The sequence below is a fragment of the Mesoplodon densirostris genome, chromosome 2, assembly GCF_025265405.1.
Source record: "Mesoplodon densirostris isolate mMesDen1 chromosome 2, mMesDen1 primary haplotype, whole genome shotgun sequence".
Lineage (NCBI taxonomy): Eukaryota > Metazoa > Chordata > Mammalia > Artiodactyla > Ziphiidae > Mesoplodon > Mesoplodon densirostris.
In genome coordinates this window covers 77,539,179-77,561,274 of record NC_082662.1, presented here as the reverse complement: position 1 = coordinate 77,561,274, position 22,096 = coordinate 77,539,179, and the positions used below count along the sequence as shown (strand labels likewise).

The window sequence follows — 22,096 nt, the reverse complement described above, 5'->3', positions numbered from 1 at the left end:
CTTTATGTGAAATTCAAATCTAACTGGGCATCCTGTATGTTATCTGAAAACACTACTGGCCACCTAACAACTCTCCCTGTACATATTCAGCCGTATTTCCCCCTTCCTTTCTGTCTCCACAGAAAAGTTATTCCTCCCCCTCCCCAGTATTCAAATTTCACATATGTTTTGTATCAAACCCTCTCCTGACTCCTGAATGACCTCATGCCATCAATTATCACCTTTATCCTGATCTCTCCTTTGACTCAAAATTTCCTATCTTTGCCCTTGAAAGCATTTTCACTGCCAATGTTTTAGTTTAGGCCCTATTTATTCTTCACCAGGATTAGTGTAATAGCCCTCTAATTGTTCTTCTTGCCACCATTCTGGCATTTCTTCAAATCTACATCCAAACTACTGATGTAATAATGTTTGTAAAGTATAGATTTTATCATGTCATTTTTGTACTTAAATTCTTCAGTATCTCCATAGCTTCCAGGTTAAGGATGATAATTCTTTACTTTTTACACAAGGTTCTTTATGACCTACTCTCTCTCTCTAACTCTGTTGTCATCTAGTCACATCTCCCATTGCTCTTTCAAAAGCATTACTCCAGGTAGACTATTTAGAGTACCAAACCATGCCATACTTGTTCAAATCTCACAGCTTCCTGCATGCTGTTTTTTTTTTTTTTAATCTGGATCTGTGCCCTACTTATCTAGCTAACACCTACACATCACATGCCACATTATCCAGGAAACTTTTACTGTTCCTCTCAAATCTAATTGAGATGTCTCTTCTCTGTATTCCTAAAAAAATCTATCAAGCACGTATCTTCATATAACTGCTGATTTGCTTATCTCTCTATTAGACTATAAGCTTTTTGAGAAAGACACTCATTGGTTTTATACATATCACAATAACCATGATAATATCCATAGCACATAATAGGAACATAATAGATATTGGCTGAGTGGATGATTGATTGAATGACTATTTAAAAGCTAATTCAGAAATAGAAACAATACAACTTGGTAACTCATTAAATGAAGGTGATGGGAGAAAGAGAAGTCAAAGATAAAACTGGGACTATGACTTGTGTTACTGATGTCATTGACTTAACTAAGGAACTCAGAAGGGGGAATAGGTTTGGAAGATGGGGAAGACAAGATATTTGATTCTGGGTATATTTAGCTTGTGGTATCTGGTTGACGTCGAGACAGAAATAATCAATATCTAGTAGTAAACCAAATCCCAAAGTAGAAATAGTAGCATGAACGGACATTGAGAGAGAGAGGTAGTATAGAGAACTGAGTTGAGAATTTCTCATATGTAACTTAGCCCCTTACCTGCTGTATACTTAGGAACTTGAACTTGATGCATATATAAACACATTCATTTTTCCATTCATTCAGTAATTCATTCATTTAACATTTATTGAGTTTCTTTTATGTTTTAAGCCAAGTACTAAATGTGGGATGATAAAGATTTCTGAACTATGGTCCCTCCCCTTGATGAGATTACAGTTAAGAGAGGTTGGAAAAAAAGAAAAACCACAAAGTATTGTAAGACATGCTATATAAAAGAGTTGGTGAAGGGCTATGAGAGCCTAGATAATTGACAACAGATTCTGCCTTAGGAAATTGGGAATTACTTCAAGAGAAAGTGATAATTGAACTTAATGTTTTTTTCTTCTGTAGGGTTTCCTAACTTTAAAAAAATTTTATTGACGTATAGCTAATATACAATATTATATGTTACAGGTGTACAACATGGTGATTCACAATTTTCTAAAAATTAAAAAACTTTTTAATTTTATATTGGAGTATAGATGATTAATGATGTTGTGTTAGTTTCAGGTGTACAGCAAAGTGATTCAGTTATACATATACATGTGTCTATTCTTTTTCAAATTCTTTTCCCATTTAGGTTGTTACAGAGTATTGATCAGCATTCCCTGTGCTATACAGTATGTCCTTGTTGGTTATCTATTTTAAATATAGCAGTGTGTACATGTCAATCCCAAACTCCCAATCTATCCCTCCCCACAACTTTTCCCCCCTGGTAACCATAAGTTCATTCTCTAAGTCTGTGAGTCTGTTTCTGTTTTGTAAATAAGTGCATTTGTATCCTTCTTTTAAAGATTCCACATATAAGTGATATCATATGATATTATTCTTTCTCTGTCTGACTTACTTCACTTAGTATGATAATCTCCAGGTCCATCCAGGTTGCTGCAAATGGCGTTATTTCATTCTTTTTTAATGGCTGAGTAATATTCCATTGTATATATGTACGACATCTTCTTTATCCATTCATCTTTTGATGGACATTTAGGATGCTTCCATGTCTTGGCTATTGTGAACAGCACTGCAGTGAACACTGGGGTGCGTGTATCCTTTCTAACCATGTTTTTCTCCAGATATATGCCCAAGGGTGGGATTGCTGGATCATATGGTAACTCTATTTTTAAGTTCTTAAGGAACCTCCATACTGTTCTCCACAGTGGCTGTACCAATGTACATTCCCACCAGCAGTGTAGGACGGTTCCCTTTTCTCCACACCCTCTCCAGCATTTATTGTTTGTAGATTTTTTGATGATGGCCATTCTGACTCGTATGAGGTAATATCTCATGGTAGTTTTGATTTGCATTTCTCTAATAATTAGTGATGTTGAGCATCTTTTCATGAACCTCTTGGCCATCTGTATGTCTTCTTTGGAGAAATTTCTATTTAGATTTTTTGCACATTTTTTGATTCAGTTGTTTGCTTTTTTGGTATTGTGCTTCATGAGCTGTTTGTAAATTTTGGAGATTAATCTCATGTCAGTCACATCATTTGCAAATATTTTCTCCCTTCTATGGGTTGTCTTTGATTTTGTTTATGGTTTCCTTTGCTGTGCAAAAGCTTTTGAGTTTAATTATGTCCCATTTGTTTATTTTTGTTTTTATTTCCATTACTCTAGGATATGGATCAAAAGATATTGCTGTGATTAATGTCAAAGAGTATTATGCCCATATTTTCCTCTAAGAGTTTTATAGCATCCGATCTTACATTTAGGTCTTTAATCCATTTTGAGTTTATTTTTTGTGTATAGTGTTAGAGAATGTTCTAATTTCATTTTTTTACATGTATCTGTCCATTTTTTCCAGTACCACTTATTGAAGAGACTGTCTTTCCCCCATTGTGTAGTCTTCCTTCCTTTGTCATAGATTAATTTACCATAGGTGCATGGGTTTATTTCTAGGCTTCCTATCCTGTTCCATTGATCTATATTTCTGTTTTTGTGCCAGTGCCACACTGTTTTGGTGATTGTGTCTTTTTTTTAATTTTTTTTTTAAAGAAGATGTTGGGGGTAGGAGTTTATTAATTAATTAATTTATTTTTGCTGTGTTGGGTCTTCGTTTTTGTGCAAGGGCTTTCTCTAGTTGTGGCAAACGGGGGCCACTCTTCATCACAGTGTGGGGGCCTCTCACTATCACGGCCTCTCTTGTTGTGGAGCACAGGCTCCAGACGTGCAGGCTCAGTACTTGTGGCTCACAGACCTAGTTGCTCTGCGGCATGTGGGATCCTCCCAGACCAGGGCTCGAACCCGTGTCCCCTGCATTAGCAGGCAGATTCTCAACCACTGCACCACCAAGGAAACCCTGGTGATTGTATCTTTGTAGTATAGTCTGAAGTCAAGGAGTGTGATACCTCCGTTTTTCTTTCTCAAGATTGCTTTGGCTATTCAGTGTCTTTTGTGTCTCCCTGTAAATTTTAAGATATTTACTCTAGTTCTGTGAAAACTGCCATGTGTAATTTGATAGGGATTGCACTGAATCTGTATATTGCCTTGGGTAGTTTAGTCATTTTGACAATGTCGATTCTTCCAATCCAAGAACAGGGTATATCTTTCCAAATGTTTGTGTCATCTTCGATTTCTTTCATCAGTGTCTTATAGTTTTCAGAGTACAGGTCTTTTGCCTCCTTAAGTGGTATATTCCTAGGTATTTTATTCTTTTTCATGCATTGGTAAATGGGATTGTTTCTTTCATTTCTCCTTCTGATCTTTCATTGTTACTGTATAGAAATGCAACAGATTGCTGTGTATTAATTTTGTGTCCTGCAACTTTACCAAATTCATTGATGAGCTCTAGTAGTTTTCTGGTAGCATCTTTAGGATTTTCTATGTGTTTTTTTTTATGTGTTTTCTATGTGTTTCTATCATGCCATCTACAAACAGTGACAGTTTTACTTCTTTTCCAATTTGGATTCCCTTTATTTCTTCTTCTTCTCTGATTTCCATGGCTATAACTTCCAAAACTATGTTGAATAAAAGTGGCGAGAATGGATATCCTTGTCTTGTTCCTGATCTTAGAGGAAATGCTTTCAGTTTTTCATCATTGAGTGTGATGTTAGCTGTAGGTTTGTCATATATGGCCTTTATTTTGTTGTTGATATGTTCCCTCTATGCCCACTTTCTGGAGAGTTTTTATCATAAATGGATGTTGAATTTTGTCAAAAGCTTTTTCTGCATCTATTGAGATGATCATTTGGCTTTTCAGTTTGTTGATGTGTTGTATCACACTGATTCATTTGCAGATATGGAAAAATCTTTGCATCCCTGGGACAAATCCCCCTTGATCATGGTGTATGATCCTTTTAATGTAGCTCTTTTTAATTTTATACATAATAGTTTGTACCTCTTAATCCCTACCCCATCTTGCACTCCACCCCCTAGCTTTATGTTTTAAAGTATGCATATCATACTAGGTGAAGAACACAAGATAGCTTTGTAAATCCTCTTCAGTTTGTAAATTTTGTTTCTATTAAATTTTTGTTAAGAACAATGTCAGAGAACTTAAGAAAGGCAGTTGACCTTTTGAATAGTATTATAATAGTAATCTTTAATACTTCCTTCTCATTACTTCCTTTGGTCTTAAAATTACAGTATAAAAGTGGGACAAAAGATCTGAAAGCCAGATATTTTAATGAATATTAATGGTTGAATTTCCAGGGGATAGTAGTTACTTTTTAGATTGCTTTATCTGAATTTTTTCAGTAAACATGAGCTTGTAGCCTCATCAGCACCAACATTATGAGACTAATTGTTTTTCTACACATGACTGAATTTTAATATAATATCCTAGATGGTTTAATCAAAAGAACCAGAAAATTTTAAAGGAAGAGGAATATTATTTTATGTTTTATAGGTTGGGAAGGGTCTGTTTTTGTCTCTCTTTTTCATCCTTCCTATTTGCCTCAAAATTGTTTCTAGAAACAGAAGGGAAAAGTAGAGCCAAACATACTGACCCTATTTGCATGATGTGTTTCTTTAGTTGTATACACTATGTCATGGAAGCATCTTAAAACTTCCTTTATTTTCGTATATATGTCTTCCTTAGAAAGTGGGGACAATAGGGCTTCCCTGGTGGCGCAGTGGTTGAGAGTCTGCCTGCTGATGCAGGGGACGCGGGTTCGTGCCCCGTCCGGGAAAATCCCACATGCCGCGGAGCGGCTGGGCCCGTGAGCCATGGCCTCTGAGCCTGCGCGTCCGGAGCCTGTGCTCTGCAACGGGAGAGGCCACAAAAGTGAGAGGCCTGCATATCGCAAAAAAAAAAAAAGAAAGTGGGGACAATATAAATTATTCAAGTTCTGTTTTGGTTATACAAGATGGTCATCAAAAATATCATGCGCACTCTGTTTGAAATATGTGGTTACACTATTTGCAAACCCTTCCAGAGCAATTTGGCACAGCTCTAAAGAAGCCTTTTATTTTCTCCTCATCTTCTTCCAGTTGACTAAAAACCTCAAACTAACATTGGAAACTTGTGTTAACTATGGTTCTGTTGATTGTGGGATTGTGTGTGTATGTATATGTGTATATAGATACAAAGCATAGTTCAACAAGACTTCTTGAGAGCTACCCAGTTTGGCAGTCTGTTTTCAAGCATCCCATAACATTAGCAAAACCACATCCCTTGCTGCTTACTGCAGAACGTGAGTACCCAATAAATATTCTCTGTTCTCCAGTAAACAGAGGAATAACTTATTTGTTGCCATAATGGTTTATGTTGTTCCTTTGGTTATGGAATTAAGGATGGTAAAGCAGGCTGTTCTTGTTTGTTGTATAACATCCCTGGTAAGTTTTTAGAAAAAGCCTATTCGTGAGGTTATGTTACAGAAATATGGAAATAGTTTTTACACTGAGTTATTAAAATATGTTATGTGTTTATCTGTATAACTAACAGATTAGTCATATTAGTTATAATAGGTCTGGTGAACTAACTTAATAAGAGGAAAATGCATTCCTAAATACTTCTCTGAGATCACCTCAAGCCAGCCCTGAAGATTCACATTCCAAAATCAAGATTTTGTTCACAGATTTCTTATTTTAACCATTTTATTTTCCAGGCAGCATTTAGTTAGCTGAGAAGTATTTATTGAGTTTATACAATGGGCAATGGACTTTGTTAAGCAATTACTTGGAAATAAGATTAAAACATGCTCTTCTGTCTACTAGGAACTTGTAATCCACTGGAAACATGAGATTTCCACAGTGAAAAGTTAAAAAGTAAACTAGGCAGCACATAATAAATGGATAAGGAACTCAGAGAAGACAATAATTTGTGTGGCCATTTTTCTGAGACACTTCATAGAGAGATCAGGATTTGAGTTGGATGAGTTGGATTTGGCCAAGTAGAACGAAGGAATGAGATATTTTATGCAACAGGTACAAAACCAACACAATGATGGAGGTGTGGAAATAAACCTACCTGACTTAAAAAAAAGAGTTAGTAGGTAGATTGTGACTGATCTTAAATATAAAGTTGAGGAGCTTGAATGCTAATAAGCCCATGGAAGTTTTTTTTTTAATTGCGGTAAAAAGCATATAACATAAAATCTACTCTCAACAAATTTTTAAGTGTACAGTACAGTACTGTTAACTATATGCATAGTTTTGCACAGCAGATCTCTAGAATGTTTTCATCTTGCATGACTCAAACTCTATACCCATTTAACAGCAACTCCAATTTCTACCTTCCCCAACCACTGGCAACCATCACTCTCTTTCTGCTTCTATGAGTCTGGCTACTTTAGATACCTCACATAAGTAGAATCATGCAATATTTTTTTGTGTGTGGGGGGTACGTGGGCCTCTCATTGCCGCGGCCTCTCCCGTTGCGGAGCACAGGCTCCGGAAGCTCAGGCCCAGTGGCCATGGCTCACGGCCTAGCTGCTCCGCAGCATGTGGGATCCTCCCGGACCGGAGCATGAACCTGTGTCCCCTGCATCGGCAGGCGGACTCTCAACCACTGCGCCACCAGGGAAGTGCTAATCATGCAATATTTGTGTTTCTGGGACTGGCTTATTTCACTTAGTATAAGGACTTCAGGGTTCGTCCATATTATAGCCTATGTCAAATTTTCATTCTTTTTATTTATTTATTTATTTTTTAAAACACAACATGTTTATATTTTAAAACACAACCAAAATACAAAACAGTATAGTAAATTGATGGCAGTAAAATATGGTATTTCATTTGCATTGCATGACATATGGTTAACATCCTTAGTCATAAATGAGTTCTTAGAAACCAGTAATGAAGATGTCGATATATCAATAGAATGAGGAAAAAAAAAAACAGAAGAAAATGAAATAACACAAGTAACTAGGAAGGATTAAGCATATATGAAGATGACTGAGCTGAACAATAACAGAAGAAAAGCAAATTTTTTGTAAAATCATATTACCAAAGATTAGAAATTTAACATTTGTACAGTTTTAGGAAACATACCCATGTAAACACTGGGGGACAAGGTTGACGAGGTCCTGTCTATGTAGTAAGGGAAAATCTAGTTTGGACTCAAAACTATAAATTTGGGATATACTTAGTCCTAACAGTTCCAATTCACTTGAATTATTTCAACAAATTAGTTGGATAAATTTACAGTTTATATATAAACCGTGTTTACTGCATAGAAAATTTGTAGCTAGTATTTGGACCCCCAAAAATGACTTGCATATTAATTTGTTTATCAGTACACCCAAAAGGATGTGCACAAAGTTTACACAGTGAAGCGAAATAGAATTTTGTTCTTTTTAAAGGCTGCATAATAATAGTCCATTTTCCAATAGTCCAAAAACCCACATTTTCTTTATTCACTCATCTGTCAATGGACATTAAGGTTGTTTCCACCTATGGGCATACCTTGGAGATTTTGCAGTTTCAGTTCCAGACCACTGCAACAAAGCAAATATCACAACAAATCCAGTCACACAAATTTTTCGGTTTCCCCTGCATACAGAAGTTATGTTTATACTATACTGTAGTCTATTAAGTATGCAATAGCATTATGTCTAAAAAATGTACATACCTCAATTAAAAATACTTTATTAGTAAAAAATGCTAACCATCATCTGACAATGCAGGGTTGCCAGAAAGTTTCAATTTGTAAAAAATGCAGTATCTGTGAAGTGCAATAAGGTGAAGCTTAATAAAATAAGGAATGCCTGTGTGAACATGGTAGTGCAGATATCTCTTGAAATCCTGTTTTTTATTCTTCTGTATAATATCCAGAAGTGGGATGGCTGGATCATATGGTAGTTCTATTTTAATTTTTGGAGGAACTACCATACTGTTTTCATAGTGGCTGTACCATTTTACATTCTCGCCAACAGTGCACAAGGTTTCAAATTTCTCTACATCTTTGCCAATACTTGTTATTTTCTGTTTGTTTGTTTTATAATGGCCATCCTAACAGGTGTGAGGTGGTCTCTCATTATGGCTTTGATTTTCATTTCCCTGACGATTAGTGACATTGAACAATTTTTCTTGTGCCTCTTGGCCATTTGTACATCTTATTTCCAGAAATATGTGTTCAAGTCCTTTGCCCATTAGTTTAATTGTGTTATTTGATTTTTGCTATTGGGTGGTAGGAGTTCCTTATATATTTCAGATATTAAACCCTGTCAGGTATTTGGTTTGCAAATATTTTCTCCCATTCTTTAGGTTGTCTTTTCACTTGGTTGATTGTTTTCTCTACTGTGCAGAAGTATTTAGTTTGATGTAGTCCCAGTAGTCTCTTTTTGCTTTTGTTGCCTTTGCATTTGGTGCCGAATCCAAAAAATCATCACCAAGACTGATGTCAAGGAGGTTTCTGCCTATATTTTCTTCTAGGAGTTTTATGGTTCAGGGATTACTAGTCTTTAATCCATTTTCTCATTGATGTAAGTGTATTTTAAGTTGATTTATGTGTATCATGTAAGATGAGGTTCAATTTCATTCTTCTGCATGTGGATATCCAGTTTTCCTAACACCATTTGTTGAAGAAACTACCTTTTCTCCATTGTTTAGTTTTGGCACCCTTATCAAAGACCATTTGATGGTATAAGCATCAGTTTATTTCTGGGCTCTCTATTGTGTTCCATTGGTCTATATCTCTGTCTTTTTGCTGGTAAAAAACTGTTTTGATGATTGTAGCTTTGTAATATGTTTTGAAGTCAAGAAGTGTTATTCTTTCTCAAAGTTGTTTTGGTCAGCGTCCTTTTTGGTTCCATATGAATTGTAGAATTCTTTTTTTATCTCTATCTGCAAAAAATTCCATTGGAATCTTGCTAAGGATTGCATTGAATCTGTAGATTGCTTTGGGCAGTATGGACATTTTAAGAATATTAAGTCTTCCAGTCCATGAATATGGGATGTCTTTCCATTGTTTGTGTCTTCTTTAATTTCTGTCAGTAATGTTTTGTAGTGCAGGAGTCCCCAACCCCCAGGCTGTGGACGGGTACCCTGTGGGGCCTGTTAGGAACTGGGCCCCACAGCAGGAGGTGAGGGGCGGGCAAGTGAGCGAAGGTTCATCTGCTGCTCCCCATCACCCCCCATCGCTTGCATTACTGCCTGAACCATACCACTCCCACTATCCATGGAAAAATTGTCTTCCACAAAACTGGTCCCTGGTGCCAAAAAGGTTGGGGACCACTGTTGTAGTGGACTATCTTTCCATTTATTTGTGTACTTTTTAATTTCTTGCATCAAATCTCATAGTTTTCAGTGTACAGGTCTTTCACCTCCTTGGTTACATTTATTCTCATGTGCTTTATTCTTTTGGGTGCAATTGTAAATGGGATTGTTTTCTTAATTTCACTTTTTGATGGTTATTAGTGCATAGAAATGCAACAGTGTATTGATTTTGTATCCTGCAACTCTACTCAATTCATCTATTACTTCTAACAGTTTTTTGGTGAACTCCTTATGGTTTTATATATGTGGTGTTGTGTCATCTGCAAATAGTGACTGTTTTACTTCCTTTCTAATTTGGATACCTTTTCTTTCTTTCTTTCTTTCTTTCTTTCTTTCTTTTTCTTTTCTTTTCTTTCCTTCCTTCCTTCCTTCCTTCCTTCCTTCCTTTCTTTCTTTCTTTCTTTCTTTCTTTCTTTCTCTCTCTCTCTCTCTCTCTCTCCCTCTCTCCCTCTCTCCCTCTCCCTCCCTCCCTCCCTCCTTCCTTCCTTTCTTTCCCTAATTGCTGTGGTTCAGACTTTCAATTCTATGTTGATTAAAAGTGGCAAAAGTGGGCATCTTTTTATTGTTTCTGATCTCAGAAAAAAAGCTTTCAGGTTTTCATTGTTGAATATGATATAAGCTGTGGATTTGTCATATATGGACTTTATTATGTGGAGGTACATTCCCTCTATACCCACTTTGTTGAGGGGTTCTTTTTTAATCATAAGTGGATATTCTGTCAAACGCTTTTTTTTACATCTATTGAGATGGTCATATGATTTTTATCTTTTATTTTGTTAGTGTGTTGTATCACCTTGACTTGATGCAGAGATTTTGAATCATCCTTGCATCCCTGGGATAAATCCCACTTGATTTTGGTGTATGATACTTTTAATGTACTCTTTTTTATTGAAGTATAGTTGACTTACAGTACTGTGCTTTATGGAGGCTGTGTCTCTGTGCACCCACTTGGGCTAGCAAGGTATAGGGAGAGTGCAAAAATGGTGTTCACCAGAACCTCCATCCGCAAAGTCCCAACTCATACCTGCCCCTCCAGCAGTCACTTTAAGATTAACAAATGAATCTCCTTCACATATAGTCCAGGCACTTCTCTAACTACTGCCTTTACACTAAGTCTCAGGAAGTGTGAGACCATGCGTGAGTCACTCAAAAGGAGTATCTCAGATTTCACAGCGCCCCAGTTCCCCTGGATTGATTCCCATTGGGTTTCCAAAGCCAGATGTTTTGGGGGCCTCATTTTTTCAGTGTAGGTATCAAGGTTTGACACAAACCCCTTGCATCTCAGGAAGTAGCTCCATACCCATGAGAGCCCTCCCTATTGTGGGTTGCTTAATGGAGGTGGGTTTTTTGGTGAAACCACATGTCTACCTCTCCTACCTATTTAAATGTGCCTCTTTTATCCTTTGTCTTGGAGGAGCTATTTAGCTAGTTCTTTTTCAGTGGTAATTGTTTTGTATGTAGCAGTAGAAGCGGTTGATTTGGTGTGTCCATGGGAGGAGATGCCACCTTGGACTGCCCCCCAATTGCTAGTTTTTCCAAGGACTTTTGTATATATTCATCAGAGATATTGGTCAGTGATTTTATTTTCTTGTAGTGTCTTTATTTGACTTTGATATCAGGGTAATGCCTCGTAAAATGAGTTTGGAAGTATTACCTTCTCTTCAGTTTTTTGGAAGAGTTTCAGAAGGATTTACGTTAATTCTTTTTGTAATGTTTGGTAGACTTATCCAGTGAAGTCATCTGGTCCTAGACTTTTATTTACTAGGAGTTTTTTGATTACTGATTTAATCTCCTTGTTAGTTATAGATCTGTTCAGATTTTCTATTTCTTCATGATTCAGTTTTGGTAGGTTGTATGTTTCTAGGAATTTTATCTATTTCTTCTAGGTTATCCAGTTTGTTGCTGATATTAGTCTCTTGTGATCCTTTTTATTTCTGTGGCATTAGTTCTAATTTGCCTTGTTTCATTCTGATTTTATTTGAACCTTATCTTATTTTTCCTTAGTCTAGCTAAAGACATCAATTTTATTGATCTTTTCAAAGAATCAGCTTCTAGTTTTGTTGATTTTTTCTATTGTTTTTCTACTCTTAATTCATTTCTTTCTCTTCTAATCTTCATTATTTTATTTCTTCTGTTAACCTCGGACTTAATTTGTTCTCCTTTCTCTAGTTCCTTGAGGTGTAAGGTTAGGTAATTTATTTGAGATCTTTCTCCTTTTATAATGTAGATGTTTACCACCATAAAATTCCCTGTTAGTATTGCTTTTGCTGCATCCCATAAATTTTGGTATGTTGTGTTTTCATTTTTATTTGTCTCAAGATATTTTCTAATTTCCATTTTGATTTTGTCTTTGGTTCTTCAGAAGTGTGTTGTTTAATTTTCACCTAGTTGTGAATTTTTCACTTTTCCTTCTACTATTGATTCTAGTTTGATTCCATTGTGGTTAGAAAAGATAGTTGGTATGATTTCAATCTTATTATACTTGTTAAAAACTCACTTTGTGACCTAATATGTGAGCTATGCTGGAGAATGTTTTGTGTGTGCTTGAAAAGAATGTGTATTCTGCTACTTTGTTCTGTATATGTCTGTTAGGTCAATTTGGTCAATGCCATTGTTCAGATCCTCTGTTCCCTTATTGATCTTCTATCTGGTTGTTATATCAATTATTGAAAGTAAGGTATTGAAATCTCTTGAATTTATTGTGTTGCTCTCTCTTCTATTCTGTCAGTTTTTGCTTAACGTATTTGTGTACTCTGATATTGTGTGCATATTTATGAATAATAGTTATATTTTCTGGCGAATTAATGAAGAAAGTTATCATTGGTCAATGTCCTTATTTGTTTCTTGAGATAGTTTTGACTTAGTCTGTTTTATCTGATGTAAGTATGACACCCCTGCTCTCTTTTGGTTATCATTTGCATGGAGTATCTTTTCCATCCTTTCACTTTTATCCTATGTGTGTCCTTAAATCTAAATTTAGTCTCTCATAGATACAGCTATGGATTTTTTTTATTCAGCCACTTTAAATCTTGATTGAAGACTTTAATCCATTTACATTTAAAGTAATTACTGATCAGGAAGGACTTACTATAGTCATTTTGTTAATTGTTATTGCTTTCTGTCTTGTAACTTCTTTGTCCCTCTTACATTTCTTGCTATTTTCCTTTATGTTTCATTGATTTTTTTTTCTGTAGTGACATGCTTTGATTCCTTCCTGATTTCCTTTTGTGTATCTCTTATAGGTATTTTCTTTGTGATTATGATGGAGCTTACATAAAACATCCTATGGTTATAATGCTCTATTTTAAGCTGGTAACAACTTAACTTCAATTGCATACAAGAGCTCTACTCTTTTTCTCTGTGGAAGATATTGAGAGGAGTGAGATGATGAAAGAGATGTTTTAGGAAGAATAATAATAGTAAATTATTGTTATGAATTTGGTGAATACATAGGGAAGAAAAGCAAAATACCAGTTCAGAAACTGTTGAAAACACTAATCAATGTGAAGTGAATAAGAAGAAGGAAATAATACTTATTGAGTCTCTGTTATATTCCAGGTACCATTTTATTTGTTGTAACAAATAAAATTTATTACCTTATAATGCTTATGATAACATGATTCTACAGATAAGGATACTAAGGTCATGTCCCTAGTAAGCTTCAGAGCTGGAATTCAAACTCAATTTCAGATTTTATACATTTTACATTAAAAATTTTTATGTGTTTCCATTGTATATATCATACAGGGTGAAGTAAGGGAAAAACAAATACCATATATTAACACATATATGTGGAATCTAGAAAAATGGTAGAGATGAACCTGTTTGCAAGGCAGAAATAAAGACACGGATGGATGTAGAGAACAAACATATGGACACTAAATGGGGAAAGAAGGGGTGGGATGAATTGGGAGTTTGGGATTGATATATCCACACTAATACATATAAAATAGATAACTATTGAGAACCTGCTGTATAGCACAGGGAACTTTACTTAATGTTCTGTGGTGACCTAAATGGGAAGGAAATCCAAAAACAAAGGGATATATGTATACATATAGCTAGTTCACTTCACTGTACAGCAGAAACTAACACAACATTGTAAAGCAACTATACCCCAATAAAAAAAATGTAAACATTTAAAAACTCCAAAAAAATTTTTTTGTGTTTAACATGATAAATATGAAACATGTACACAGTTTTAAAAATAATAATAAAACAAACCCTATTATTGGTAAGAAATAGATCATTGGAATCCCATGTGCATCCTTCACTAATCATATCTGTCTCTTCCCTTCTGGCATTAACAGTTAACCATTCTCTTGTTTTCATCATAGTTTTACCATGTATATACTGATAATATTTGTTAGTTTGCTTGTTTTTGAAATTCATATAAATAAAATCATACTACAGTAAGTCCCCTACATATGAACCTTCAAGTTGCAAACTTTCAAAGATGAGAAATGTGCATTTGCATGTCCAGTCACATAAGTTAGTTCATGTGTCTGGTGTACATTGTCACGTGTGTGTGTCCTCTACAAGTGGTTGTGCTTTTGTATACTGTACAGTACTGTATAGAGTACAGTAGTCCAGTATCTTTATATCAAGCCCAGGATGTCCGGAAGCAAGTATAAAAACAGCAGTGATATATATAGCCGATTGTGTTAGTTGGGTATCTAGGCTAACTTCGTTGGACTTAGGAACAAATTGGACTCACGAACGTGCTCTCGGAACAGAACTCATTCGTATATAGGGGACTTACTGTATATACATTCTTCAGTTACTTTCTTCTTTCACTCAATCTTATCTTTTCAGCTCATTCTAGGTTGATCCATATTATTACAGCATGTTCATTTTCACTATATAGTAACACATTGTATAGATATACTACACTTTTTAAATTGATAGAACTGTTGATAGATATCCTTTCTTGTGGGTATCTTTTAGTTTTCATAAATCTTTCATGTATGCTTGTAAAGACTGTGTAAACTACAATTTGGGGATTCAGTTTTCAATATATGGCTATTAGATCAAGTTTATTAATTTTGCTATTTAAGATTTTTCTGTTCCTACTGATTTTTATCTGCTTGACCTACTAATTTCTGGCAGAGATGTGTTAAATTTTCCTCTCTAATAGTGGATTTATCAATTTATCCTTATCAGTTTTTAATGTATATATTTATAAGTTGTGTTACTAAATGCATAAAAATTGTCTTTTCTCTTCCTAGTGAACATAGACTTTTATTATTATTGAGTGACCCTCTTAATGCTAATAATCTGTTTTACCTTAAAGTCTATTAGATCTAACGTTAATATAATTACTCCAGCTATTTTGGGGCTGGTAAATCACTTGCATATCTCTTCCCATTCTTTGAAATTTAATTTTCCTCATCTTTATGTTTTGGATGTGTTTCATGTAAACAGCATATAACTAGTTTTTTTCCCCCTTAATACAGCTTTTATTCTTTTAAGATTATAAGGTAGTCTTGGAAGAGAAAGGAAAAAGGAACCTGGGCTTATTTGCCTCCCTGAAAGGGTTATTTTTGGTTGTTAGTCAGGGTGCCACTTCCCTAGGGTAAATAGCTGCAGTGAGGGAATAGCAGAATCTCGTTCTATTAGATAACTCACCCCTCTTCTGGTTGCACCCTGGGTATGGAGCTAAGCAGTTTCTTAAACGAATGCTCCAACCTAAAACTGTACCTTTATCAATGCCTTTTGAGACCTTGCAATTGTTGATAAGTTTTTGGTGTGTGCTTATTTTTAGCTACATGTTTTATTAACCTATCATAATTCAATACAAAATTATTTTCACGTTACAAAATTTTTGATCCTCCCAGAAAAGATTTTGCTTCTTCATCTAAGTCCCCTTTTTCACTTTGCTTATACTTCTATTTGTTACAACTCATATTCTGATTTTTATTTTAAATTGCCTTCTCCCATAATAAATTATGAATTCATTGAGAACAGGGACTATGTCTTATTTATATTTGTATACTCCAGGCCTCATGTTGTACTTTTTACTGGACCTTACACATAGTAGAAAATTAATAAAATGTCAGATGAAAAAAATGAATGAACACATGAATTAAATAACTAAACATTAGCTATCCTGTGGTGGAATTTAAATATCACAGCATTCTTATTCTGACCTTCAGTCTAAACATTTAAAAACCTATTACTTAGAGTAAGAGCATTTTGGATATTAAGATTTAGAAGTCATTGTATCCATTAGGATTCTTTCAGTTGTGAGTAATTGAAACTCAACTAAAATATGATTGTATAAATACATGAGAAGTTTAGGAATTCAAACACAACTATACCCAGGACCCCCCAAAATATCGTAAGAACCAAATCACTCCATTTGTTAGTTCATTGATTTCATTCTCAGGTTCTCTCCCCTTCATAGTTTCCTTCTGTTTAGGTTTACATCATCCTTAATGCTATTCTGTCCTTCCAGTTTTTCCACTGTAGTCCAAAATTCTCTTTAGTTGGACTAACTTGGGTTTCTGGCTCATTACTGAACCAACCACTGTTTCTAGTGATATAGAATATGCTGACTTAGGTCCCTGTCACATGTCCACCCTTAAATTTAGTCAGGGGTAGAGTCACCTCCCCTCAAACCACATGGGGAAAGACTGTTTCCTTAAGGAAAATTAGGATGCTTTTGCCCGAAAAAAGATGAATATATGTTGGACTTACATAGAACAGTATATGCTCATTTCAATAATCCATCTCTTCCTATTAAAAGTAAGAAAGCTGTACAAAACATCTAGGTTATTGCCTAAACTGATGCAGTTTCTTGAATGGTGCTTATGTACAGAATAAGCCTGTGATAATATAGTACAGACTTTTAAACCGATGAAGAGTTTTTCATTTTTTGATTGTGTTAGAACATAGCAATGATAGACCAAGATATATCATGAAGGAAAGATTCTCATGCAGTTTTGTCACTCTGCTCCATTCCAAACTAAAGATCAGTCACATGGGTAGATCTGCTATTTGGCATAGTTATTTGTTACAGTTAAAAATTAGATAAAACCATTTAATGGTTATAGACTTACTAAAAGCAATAATGCAAAGGTAGTTTTTAAAAGAGATTTACTTAAAACTTTGACACATTGCATAGTTAGGGGAACAGAACAAAACGAAAAATGTTGCCATGTTGAAGAGATGATATACAGTGTTTTCTGAAATAGGAAGATTTTTGTTTTAGTTACTTGGATGAATTGTTATTCAAAGAGCATTTGAGGACTTCCCTGGTGGTCTAGTGGTTAGGACACTGCACTTCCACTGTAGGGGGTGCAGGTTCGATCCCTAGTTGGGGAACTAAGGTCCCACATGCTGCATGGCACAGCCAAAAAAAAGTAAATTTAAAAAAAAAAAGAGTATTTGATTTTTAACAACATGCATTTAGATTAACAAAAGTTTTCTTTTAATCTTGAAATTCCTAATCATGTTCAGATTGTTACTTTCTTCTGCAAATTTTCCTCTCTTTTCACTAGGCTGCATCAAGAAAGGAAGTAAGTTGAACATTTCATATGAATAATGTGTTCCAGACTTTGCTAGTCCCTTAACAGATATTAAAACACTATATATCTTCTCCATCTGTTTTCAGACTTTGTGAACACTCTATTATCTTTTTATTGTACTAGTATCAGATTAACAGTTGGATCTATTGCTTTAAATTTAGGAGTTTTTTGTTTGTTTGTTTGTTTGTTTTTGCGGTACGCGGGCCTCTCACTGCTGTGGCCTCCCCCGTTGCGGAGCACAGGCTCCGGACGCGCAGGCTCAACGGCCATGGCTCACGGGCCCAGCCGCTCCGCAGCATGTGAGATCTTCCCGGACCAGGGCACGAACCCATGTCCCCTGCATCAGCAGGTGGACTCTCAACCACTGGGCCACCAGGGAAGCCCCAGGAGTACTTTATATGAAAAGGTGTCTCCATACGGAGCAGATTATGTGAACATTAACATACTGTTTAAAAGTAAGTTTATCATATGTTTTCCAACTTTTTGGATGGCAGGCAGTTTTCTGCTTATCTATCCTCCCATCCCATTTTGATAACTTCCTAATGGGAAATGAGTGGTACCAAATAGTATTGCACATCTGAGATTAATGCCTATTGAAACTGTTTTAATTGAGCTTAAAATTTTATTGTGTGTCCTTATATTGCTTTACAGGGGCTCATTGGAAATAGAGGGCCTCCTGGACCTCCTGGTCTCAAAGGAACTCAGGTATGAAGAAACTAAATATCCAGTAAGCAATTTTTTAATTCAGATTTTCCTTTTTTATTTTTTGTGGGACTTTAGTTTTTGCTCAAAGAAAAGTTTGCATTAGTATGGACAATTTTTGCCATCGAGGATTTCAAGTTACCATTTTATATTCACAGTTATGGAATGGAATTTGGAATCGTTTTAATGTTCTGAATTCATTAAGTGATTTATGTAGTGGTGTCCATGGAATGTCCGAAGAATCTGAGCCTAGAATCTCACTTATATGTACCAGAATTTATATTTAACATTTGTGTCTATTTTATATTTCTAACCCATATGTTATATTTTAATTGAATTATGAACTGAGCAAAATGTTTTTAAATAAGTAAAATAGAATATATGATTTCTAAAGAGGTCTGTAAATGTTCAGATGTGGTAAATATGAACTATTTACTTAAAGGTAAAAAATCAGTATGTTTAGAAAATATGTCAATAAATAGAATAAACACATTTATTACTTTTTAATTCTCTTAGAGAAAAAGTATAAAAATTATTTGTTTTAAGTTTCTCCATTCTCTATCCACCCATACAGTGTTTAATCCTTAGAAGAATGCACAAAATTTTATATTTTATGACATTATAACTGATTTGATCCCAAAAATATTGGATCTGTAAATTAGACAAAAAGAAACTCTAGACATTAAGCTCCATTTGGGTAAGATCTGATATACCTTTATCTCTAAGGCTTAAGACAGAACTGAGACTCAAAAACATTTGCTGAATGAATTAAGTATCAGAATGTGCCAAGAACAAACATGTTCTGTACCAATAATTTTTAAATATACCAGTGTGTATTGATTTCCATCTATTAAGAACTTGAGTTTCTCTCTATGTCAGAGATATTGAGCCCAAGAAGGTAAAGGCTGTCCATAATTCACAGTCTCAGTGATTCCTAATCCTGATTTTTGTGATGCCCTAATCACTTTCACTCTTAGCTGCCCTCAATTTCCTATATTTAACTTATATCATCTACCAATTGAAAAATAACACAGTAGTACAATACATATCCCCCTTAATGTAGATATGAGGTTGTCACACAAAAAATTTAAACATTATAGGGTGATATAGTTCTAAAATACAAGAAAATCACAGTATTATTTTTATTACATCTCAGAAAGAGCTTCAGATTTCAGAATAAATGGAATAAGGTTTACATTTTTAAATACTTATATCAGGCCATGACATGTTCTGATCTTCTTTTTTAAGGGAGAAGAAGGACTAATTGGATCCTTTGGAGAACAGGGGCCAAGAGTAGGTATCATATAAATAATGTTCAAAGCGTGCTTCTCTTAAAGCAACTGTTTTGTAAATGTTTTTTAATGGCACCAAATTTTAAGTTATAGCAAAGAGCCAAGATTATAACAAACTATAGCCATTCAATCTCCCCAAATAAAATAGACCTATAACTAAAATTTTCCAGGGATATTTTAAATGATATTATGCCCGTTACATATTTACTTATTCCTTCACTTCCTTCAGTCTTACAGTTTTAGTAATTTGTACAATTTATTTATAAAGTTTCTCAAAATGTAATATGAAGCTAAATACATTAACCATTTTAGTAATATTTTGGAAATTTCTGTTTTCTGAGATTGTCAGTAAAATTATGGAAAGCAAATAAGACGTATTTTCTGTCCAACTTTTTTTTCTGATAATATTCTGTGGTAATACATGAATTTCTTATTTTCAAGTTCTGAAAATGAATTTTTAAAGAATTTGGGGATGCATGACAAAAGTTTACAATATCATGAAGTAATTAAGATGTGTGCAACACATTTTAAGAGGCATTATTAGACTCACATGAAATACATCTCATTCTTTACTTGAGAACATCATATTTTACAGTTTCTTACAGTATTTTTACATTTAAAGAGACAGTAATTCTTTCTTTTGCACCTTTACCTAACTAGCACATATACTGCCACTCTCTTATTGAAAGAAAGAGTTGTTTTTGTTGTTTTTTTCATTTTTTGTGAAGTGAGTTATATAACGGAAAGACCATTGTTATTTGTGCTCCAGTATAATTGGTCTTATTTAAAATTTACTTCTCTAGAAAACAGGAAAACCATGTTCACCTCTTGTCTACTCAGTCATAATATTTGTTATTAATTGTTGCTACTATTAGTTGAATACTAATTTAGGCCTAATGTTGCTCTAAGTTTGTCACAGGAATCATCCCTAATCTGAAACCAACCCTGCAAGATATTGACTGCATTTTTAGATTAAAAAAAAATAAGGCTTTAATATTATATGCTTAAGCATAACATGCTCAAATAACCATAATATGACAGAACTTAAACAGGACCAAAAGCGATGGCTCCAATACTGATGCTCTGAATCGCTTGATTTCAAAAAGACTATAGATATGCCAATGCCTGATACCAGTGAGATTCTTTCCATAATGTAGATAATGATGTATAACTATTTCTTAATATACTGCAGTGCCTGAGTATTACATTATTAAAGATGAAAGAAATATTCCTGCTAAGGCTTTTTCCAGACAGTGTGAATAAAATGTATTATTAATTATTTTGTAAATATCAAAGTCCTGTAATGATTTAGACTCTTAACTACATTTCTTCTTTTATATGTGCAAATTGATTAGAGAGCAATTGATATTTAACAATAATAAGATAATTTTTTTATTCTTTGCTCTATTTTGTGCTTGGTAGGGAACGACTAGATAATTTCAAGCAAGGCAGAGACCAAAATTAGAACAACTTTTTGAGTGGAAGTCCTAAATATAATTTTAAGTTGCTAAAGTTTTTGTATGTAGTCAAAACAGAATGAGAGCCAGAGGGTTGTTTTGTTTTGCTTTATTTTATTTTAAGAAAGAAAAATATGTGAGTACTTGTTAATGAATAGGAGTAATAAAATCCAAATATACAATGCCTAGTAGATATTATAAATTAGTATTCTTTTTAGCAATCTCCCCACACACTTTTTCTACTCCTAGAACACATTGGTTGAGGCACAGTGATCTCCTTAATCAAATCTTGTGTAATCAGACATCAGTTGTTTGATATTAGAAACCACATACTGTAGATTACTCCAGGATATTGACTTTCTCTCCTCAGGGATCTTATCCTCTACTCTCTTCAGCTACTTACTGCTATGGTGAAACCCTTGACCTTGTCATTACCAGTAAGAGCAACCTCTTCATTTTCAGTTTTAAACTTCTCATTTCCCAACCATCATCCCCTTTCTTTCTGGTGCATTCTTTCTTGTAACCCAATCCAACAGTCCCAAGAGAAATTTCAATTCATTGATTCTAATGCCATTCCATTACTCCTTATCTGTCTCATCACCACATATCCCTACTCATCATGCTTAAAACATTGTAATTATTCCTTTGATAACATTCTGAATTCTATTTCCATACCCATTTACTTTCACATTTTTAAATCATTATTTTATACTTTCTACTCAACTCCATTTACTTCTGTTAGCCCTTTACCTCGCATCCTAGTTCCCTGAGAAGATTGAAGTAATCAGAAGAGAACTTTCACAAGTTTCTACTGTCACTTCTATCCCACTCCCTGTATCTATGCCATTTACTGTGCCTTCTCTCTTGTTATTGTGGATGAACAGGCCAGTTTTCTAGGTAAGGTCAAAACTTCCATTCATTCACTACATACTACATCGTCTTGCCTACTGAAGAACATTGATCCAGCAATTTTCCCCACTCTCTCCTGCATCTTAATTTTGTTCTCTTTAATGGATCAATCCTATCAGCATATAAACATACTATTATTTCTTCTGGCTTAAAAACAAAAACAAAATTTGTATTGACTCCAGTTTTCCTTCCAGGTTTTACTTTTCTCTCCTTCCCTTTTCG

The 22,096-nt window shown here is 34.6% G+C and overlaps 1 protein-coding gene across 4 annotated transcripts in view; it reads left to right on the top strand.

Moving 5' to 3' along the window:
- The window catches only part of COL24A1 (collagen type XXIV alpha 1 chain), a 404,516-nt gene that overhangs the window by 165,742 nt on the left and 216,678 nt on the right, over window positions 1-22,096 (top strand). For all 4 annotated transcript variants that reach the window (XM_060090037.1, XM_060090036.1, XM_060090035.1 and 1 more), the window contains exons 21-22: window positions 18,166-18,219; window positions 19,465-19,509. In XM_060090037.1, the coding sequence (XP_059946020.1) occupies window positions 18,166-18,219; window positions 19,465-19,509 (99 nt within the window). The remainder of the gene's footprint in view (window positions 1-18,165; window positions 18,220-19,464; window positions 19,510-22,096) is intronic.